At 49.1% G+C, this 7,381-nt stretch overlaps 1 protein-coding gene across 1 annotated transcript; it reads left to right on the top strand.

The window, feature by feature from the left end:
- Window positions 1-2,209: 2,209 nt before the first annotated feature.
- LOC126069091 (melanoma-associated antigen B3-like) lies at window positions 2,210-4,577 on the top strand. Its single transcript, XM_049872054.1, has 2 exons — window positions 2,210-2,322; window positions 3,010-4,577. Exon 2 carries the CDS (start codon window positions 3,069-3,071, stop codon window positions 4,113-4,115), a length of 1,047 nt encoding a protein of 348 aa, XP_049728011.1. The 5' UTR covers window positions 2,210-2,322; window positions 3,010-3,068; the 3' UTR covers window positions 4,116-4,577.
- Window positions 4,578-7,381: the final 2,804 nt, after the last annotated feature.

Here is a 7,381-nt window from a genome sequence, read left to right as displayed (position 1 = left end):
AATTTGGGGGGGACATAATTCAATCCATGGCATGCTCTCTGACCTAGAAAGCCCCAGGCAGGGCTGTCAGGCTGAGCATCCTCTCACTTATCCTTGAGATTTCTCAGGGACTTGAGAGCCTTGGCCTAAGAAGGGCACCTCAAGTCAGTAGATGCAGGAGTCTCAGCCTCTGATAGACATCAAGGTGATGGTCCTGACTGAGGATGATGGAAGGACCCGGCTAAAACAGTGGGGTCCCATAGAGTTCTGCCCTGGCTGTCAGTCGTTGTAGCTCCAGAACAGTTCTGTCTGGATGTAGCTCAGGGGACCCAAGTCAGCGAGGACCCTGATCTGAGGGGAGCAACCTCAGGTCAATGGAGAATGGAGTCCCATGACAAGTCAGGTATCAAGCTGAGGACTCTGAATAAGGAATGAAAGAACTACCCATGGCAGAAGAGAAGAGGCTCCCCAAATCCCCACTCCACCCCTACACCTTCAGCCCTGAGGGACAATGACAGAATTATCAGGTTAAGGAGCTTCCTTATTTCCACCTGGAGAGAGGGAAGAGAGGACCTTGGTGTAGCGGAGACTGCCCCAGGTCTTCAGAGGCAAAAGAGCAACAAAAACACTAAGAGGAGTCAAGGTGAGGACCGTGACTGTTATGAAGGGATTACCAATAGTAAGTAGAACAGGACCTCACAGAGTTCATCCCCTGTTTTGATGACATGGAGGTACCAGGCAGTTTTCAGCCTGAAGTGCCCCCTCATTTTGGCACTAAGGGTGTCAGAGAGGGTTGGCATTGGTCCAAAGGGGGTGGCCCCATTCCTGCAGAGGGAGGAATCTTGTCCCCAACTGGAGAAAGGTGTTGAAGCTGACTACTAACTGGGCAACCTACCCCCCAAAAAGGGTCTGCCCAGAGTGCTGACCCAGCCAGCACTCCTGTGCAGCCCCAGGCAAGGGTAGTGTGAGGCATGTTCTGAGCTCCCACCTAGGGTATCCGGGAGGTGAGGATCTTGTTCTCAGCCTGTGACTCAGGTTTGTATAGGCAGGAATCCCAGACTCTGATAGGTATCAAGATGAGGACCCTGAGTAAGCACTAGGGGACCGTCCACTCCATAACAGTGCGGTTCCATAAAGCCCCACATTTGCTGTCGACAGTCGAAGGCCTCCCCAAGACCTTGGCTGGATATGACATATTTTGACAGCCTGCCCTCTGCGTCGGAAGTCCAGGAAGGTTAGTTCCTGTGTCTAAGGGGCTACACTTCAGACCCCAGAGGGAATAGGTCCAGGATCGGTCAGGAGTCAAGGTGAGGAAGGACTCTGAGTAGGGTCTGAGATGATCACCCACCCCAGAACAAAGCGTCCACCCCACCCCCTCCCTCAAGGTCCCCTCTTCTGCTGTTGACCCTGGGCGACGCAGCCAGAGCTAGCTGGCTAACTTCTGCCTGGAAAGTCACAGGGATTTGAGGGTCAGGCATTGGGAAGTGGGTTCCAGGTGTGCCGAGGGAGGAATCTTGGGCTGATCGAGAGTCAAGGTGAAGACTGTGAGGACAAATGAGATGCAAACAAGGAGTGCCACAAAGTCCCGCCCCTAATGTTGGCCCTGGAAGGCTCCATGCAGTTTCAGCCAGACTTCTACCTGAAAGGTCTCAGAGAGATGGGGACATTACTCTAATGGGGGCTGCCTGATTCTGCAATGGGAGTTCACCTGGTCCTTAACAGGAGTCAGTGTAAAAATCCAGTATGAGGTCTGAGGGAACCGGGCACCCCATAACTGGATATGCTCTCTTCTCTCAGCCCAGGAAACTCTAGAATAAGTGTTGGCCTGAGCTGCCCCCTCATTTCCTCCTGGCGGGGGCTAAGGAGGTATGGACCTTTGTCTAATGGAGCAGCCCCAATTCTGCAGTGGGAGGAGACCTAACAGGAGTTGCAGTGAGGACCCTGTTTGAGAACTGATGGTATCACTCACCACAGAAAAATGGAAGCGGCAGACAGTTCCTGTTTGCAGTCCTTGGAGGTGTGTGTGAAGCCTCCTTTCTTTTTGCTGCTGTCAGGTTGGTGAGAGCCTTGATTTGAGGGGAGGGGCCTCAGATCAGCAGAGGAAGGTGACCCAGGCCTTAACTATAGCCCTAGGTAAGGCTCCAAGACAGGAACCATTCCCAAAGCCAACTCTTCAGGCAGGGATTGGACTGGACGGTGGGACAGAAAATGATACTGGGGAAGAATGAGCTTCTTGGATCAAGTAGACACATGAGACTATGTTGGCATCTCCAGTCTGAAGGGGAGATGAGAGGGTAGAGGGGTTCAGAAGCTGGCCGAATGGACACGAGAGAGAGACCAGAGGTAAGGAGTGTGCTGTCTCATTACGGGGAGAGCAATTAGGAGTATATAGCAAGGTGTTTATAAATTTTCGTATGAGAGTCCGACTTGATTTGTAAAGTTTCACTTAAAGCACAATAAAAATCAAAAATAAAAAGGTAGGGCTCTCAGGCCCTACTTAGAGCCAAGGTAAGGACTCTGAATGACTACTGAGGTCTCCAAGGAACCCAAGTCAGAAAGGACCCAATTGAGCAATCGGCACTCAGTGCCCCCTGACAGGGTGCTACTTCACTTTCTCCTAGGTGGTCCCAGGGAGATGGGGACATTGGTTCAATGTGTCAAATTTAGAGTATCACTGCGGGGGGTGGGGGGGGGCGAAGGTGAAGGCCCTGCCAACAGTTGACACAATGGTATTGAGTGTGAACTGAGTGGGCCATCTACCCCAGAACAGAGGAGGTCTCACAGAATCTAGACCTGCCAATTCCTGCTCTCAGCTCTAGTAAGCCCCAGGCAAGGCTGGCAGGATGCAGCCTCAGGCAGACTCTAATTACTTCCACAGGGCTCTCAGGGGACAGGCTGACCAGGAGCACAGGAACCCTCTAAAGTTTCTAGATTACTGCCTTCAAGTAAACCTGCAGCGGGTGTCTTCTTAAAGCCCAAGTGGTATCTCCCTACTTATGGTACTAACACTGTCTCTCCTCTCTCTTCCAGGGGGCATACGTCACCTGGTGTCCTGCTCAAACTCCCCCTGCCTGTGTCCCTGACCAGTCATGCCTCGCAGTCAGAAGAGTAATCTCTGTGTACCTGAGCAATGCCAGCAGAAACAAGGTGAGACCAAGGGTCTCAGGGGTGCTCAGGCAATGGCAACAGCAAAAGAAGAGTTCTCCTCCTCTTCCACTCCTCCTTTTGGGTGTACTACCCAGAGAAAGCCTGGCGCTAAGTCATGTAGCACTCTGCAGGGGACTCCGAGAGCCCTATTCACCCCCACTACTTCACACACAAGATCTTATGCAGGTGCCAAGAACAAAGATGAGAAAAGGCGAAGTTCCTCCCAGGAGCAGCCATCCACTAAGCGGTCCCGCAAAGACCCTCTAACCAAGAAGGTGGGTACACTGGTGCAGTTCCTGTTGCAAACGTATAAACTGAAAAAGCTCGTCATGAAGGAAGATATGCTGAAGATTGTCAGCAAAAAGTACAAGAGCCACTTCCTTGAGATCCTCAGGAGAGCTTCTTTCAGCACAGAGGTGGTCTTTGGCATTGACTTAAAGGAAATCGACTCCGTCAAGCCGTCCTATGCCCTTGTCAGCAAAATGGACCTCCCTAACAACGGGAGGCTGAGTCGTGGCAGGGGGTTGCCAAAAACTGGTCTCCTGATGATTCTCCTGGGCGTGATCTTCATGAAGGGCAACTGTGCCAGTGAGGAGAAGATCTGGGAATTCCTGAATAAGATGAGAATTTTTGCAGGGAAGAGGCACTTCATCTTTGGGGAGCCTAGGAAACTCATCACCCAAGATTTTGTGAAGCTAAAGTACCTGGAGTACCGGCAGGTGCCCAACAGCGATCCTCCAAGCTATGAATTTCTCTGGGGTCCCAGAGCCCATGCTGAAACCAGCAAGATGAAAATCCTGGAGTTTTTGGCCAAGATCAATGATACCGTGCCAAGTGCTCTCCCATCCTTGTATGAAGAGGCCTTGAGAGATGAGGAAGAGAGAGCCAGAGCCACAGTTCCAGACCGGGCTGATCCTACTGCTATGGCCAGTGTAGTGCGTGCTCCCGTGCCAGGTCCAGCAGCTCCTCCCAGGCCCAGTGAAGCGTGAGGCAGATTCTTCACTTTGTGGTTGACGAGGGCAGTCATCGTTCCATGTAGTGCAGGGCTGGGTGGACAGAAGGGAACACAGTGTATCATACCTTTCTGTTTCTGCTCTATGTAGGTCACTTAGGGATTTAACTGTATGTTCTTTCTTTATTTTTCAAATGTTAACCCTTTCAAGTGAAGGCTGTTTTTAGCATTCTAATCTAAGTTCATTAATGACATGGATAACACACTTAGCAATGTTTCTCAGGTTTAAGGTAAGGAGCTTTCCTATTTTTGTAAAAAAAAAAAAAAATAGGGGGAACCTTCTGTTTTAGTGATCCGAAGCAAGATAACATGACATTGGAATAGGCATTTCTTAGAAATGTAAAGAATACAGCAATAAGAAAATACATGAAATCAAGACATAGAGAAAAAAGTAAGATGGTCCGTATTTAACTTTTAACTTGAAGGTAATGGGTTTTTTTTTTTTTTTTTTTGGTTAATCTCTACAAGATTCTATAAGATTGCTATGAGTAGGAATCGATTCGAAAGCAATGGATTTGCTTTGATTTTTGAATCTCTTTGTCTGTTATTAAATAAAATAGAAAGATGCATAACTATATTTGCTTAACTTATTTAATAATGTAGTAGAAATTAATAAATTAGGAGTCCTGGTGGTGTAGTAGTTAAAAAATCAGATGGTAACCAATAGGCTGGCAGTCTGAATCCACCAGCCACTCCTTGCAAACCCTATGGGGCAGCTCTACTCTGTCCTTAGGGTCACTATGAGTTGGAATCGACCCATCGGTAATGGGTTTATTTTTCTGTTTGTTTGTTAGTTTATTCACCTGCTCACTTATGCCTCCAAGATTAATTGAGCATGTGCTCTTTGGAAGATGCAGTGCTAATGCTGGGAATGTTTTAAAAAAAAAAGAAAGAAAACAAGCCCTAACCACTGCCATAGAAGTTTATGGTCTAGAAGCAGCCATCATGTAAGGAAGATGGTGATGTACTCTAAGACCTAAAAGACAAGTGAAAAGAGTGAGAAGGGGGGTGGTTTGGGATGAGAGCCCTCTAGTGTAAATGCCCTGAGGCAGGGCAGTTTGCAGCTTTGGAACACTTTGATCCCTTAGTGGCGGTCAGGTTAAGTTAGGTTGCATGGGGTGGGGGAGTGAGGGGATGAGGGCTGGACTAAAAGACTTTCCGCAGGGGAGCACAGGGCCAGACAAAAACCCATGATATGTCTCAGCACCGAAAGGCTGAGCATGGAATGAAAACCAGCTCTTCACAGATACCCTGGGATTGTGGGTAAACCAGAGAGAAATCCTCACCAGGGGCAGGACTGAAAGGCGTCCTGTGCTCTTGTCCTGGTGCACTTGAACACGTGCACTGACTGGGTGTGTTACGCACATTATTTCTAGGAAGATTCTGAGAAGTAGGGTGATATTCCCTTGAGGTGAGATGTCAAGAAGCCACTGTTCTGGCACTTTGTCTTAGGCTGGGGGAGCCAGAGCCCACTGCATTCAACAGACATTCGAATGAGGTTATCCTGAGTGTCTTTGGCAAACTCCAAGCAAAAACTAGATTTTTGGTGGTGGTGATATCAGTGAAAACAGGTCACTTGGAAGGGCAGCTGGGAGAATGAATGGTTGTCCTTGACAATAATTCTAGGAGCTTTGTGTTCCACCCAAGTGGGAAAGTCTAGCCCACACACACATAAAATAACATATTCCCTAATGAGCATTTTGGCTGATTTGGTTGTCGTTTTCCTAGGGCACTACATATTCACTGACACATCCTGGATTTGAATAAGAAAAAAATCCCAGAGAGGTGGGTGGTATCATCTGGGGTACAAGTAATCCTAGTATAATTACTGCCATTCTTTAAAGACCCAGAACACGCCAGGCCCCGTACCAGGTGCATCCCGACGGTTTTACAGGCTACGGTTCTCAGCCTTAGTTGTCGATGGAGAACTTGCTCTTTTCTCATTTTCACACGCTGGTCAGTGACAGGGCTGCACTAGACCCCTGGTCGGAATCACTCTGCAGCCCAGACTGTTCCACAACTCCAGCCTGAGGCAGATCTGTGTCTCTTAAATCACTTCACAGCTCACTACTCCAAAATGTATCTCAAGGCAGAAAGAAAGAAATTGTGTGCCCAGTGTACTGGGTTGGAATACAGAGCCACACTAACAAGCATAAAAAACAAATGAGTAAAGATGATAATATATGGGGACATTACGATCACCTACATATGCAAGGTTGTCTTGGACAGCCCCTTTCCTTTAGAAAGTAAACCTTTTGGGACACAAGTCAAAACAGCTGCCAGGTCTGGCTGATGAAGTCATGGACTAGATCACTGTGTATTTTCTCTGGCAGCCCACCACCTGTCCTGGGCCTCTTGTCTTGTGCTGCAGCGCCCCCATCCCACATCGCTCCGGGACAGGGACCCATTCCCTGCAAGGTGTACAGTAGGGAAACTGCTCAAGAGTTTGCAGGGATGTGGCATTTCCCAGGAAGATGTTAATCTAAAAACAGGAGTCAAGATGACAGCCATAAGTGAGGACTGGGTACCCCAACATGCCAGACAGGGCTATCAGATTGAGCAGCCCCCTCACTTACTCTTCAGTGTTCTCAGGGACTTGTGAGTCTTGGCCTAAAGAGGATGACCTCAGATTACAAGTGTGAGCAGTCCCAGCCTCTAACAGAAAGTGAGGAGTGTGAATGAGGAATGATGGAAGCACCTACCCGGTGGGGCCCACAAGATCCTGCCTGTGCTGCCAGCCCTCAGAAGCCCCAAACAGCCATGGCTACATTCGGTTCAACCTAACCTCTACTTCAGAGGTCTTAGGAATGTGAAGACCTCGGTCAGACGCTGGCAGACTCAGGTCAGAAGACAGTGGATTTCCAGGTTATGTCAGGAGTCAAGGCGAGGACCCTGACGTGTATTGGGAGCATCCACAACATATCCACGGAGCCCCACAGAATTCCTCCCTGTTGTCAACCCTGGGAAGCCTCAGGCAGATATGGCCCACGGTTCCTCCTCAGGGATATCAGAGAAGTGAGAGTTTAGACCTGAAGAGGGTGGTTTCAGTTCAGCAGAGGGAGGAACCTAAGGCCTCCCAGGAGTCAGATTTAGGACCTGAAGCAAGGACCCCAAGTGGGGACCCCCCACCACAGAGCCTGAACCTGCTACCACTGAATTCACTTTGGGAGACCATGGTGTGGCCAGGTGTGGCCAGATAGAATGATCATCACTACCACTAATGGGTGTCAGGGATATGCAGGC

The sequence above is a fragment of the Elephas maximus genome, chromosome X, assembly GCF_024166365.1.
Source record: "Elephas maximus indicus isolate mEleMax1 chromosome X, mEleMax1 primary haplotype, whole genome shotgun sequence".
NCBI classification, from domain to species: domain Eukaryota; kingdom Metazoa; phylum Chordata; class Mammalia; order Proboscidea; family Elephantidae; genus Elephas; species Elephas maximus.
This window is presented reverse-complemented; position numbering and strand designations above follow the sequence as displayed.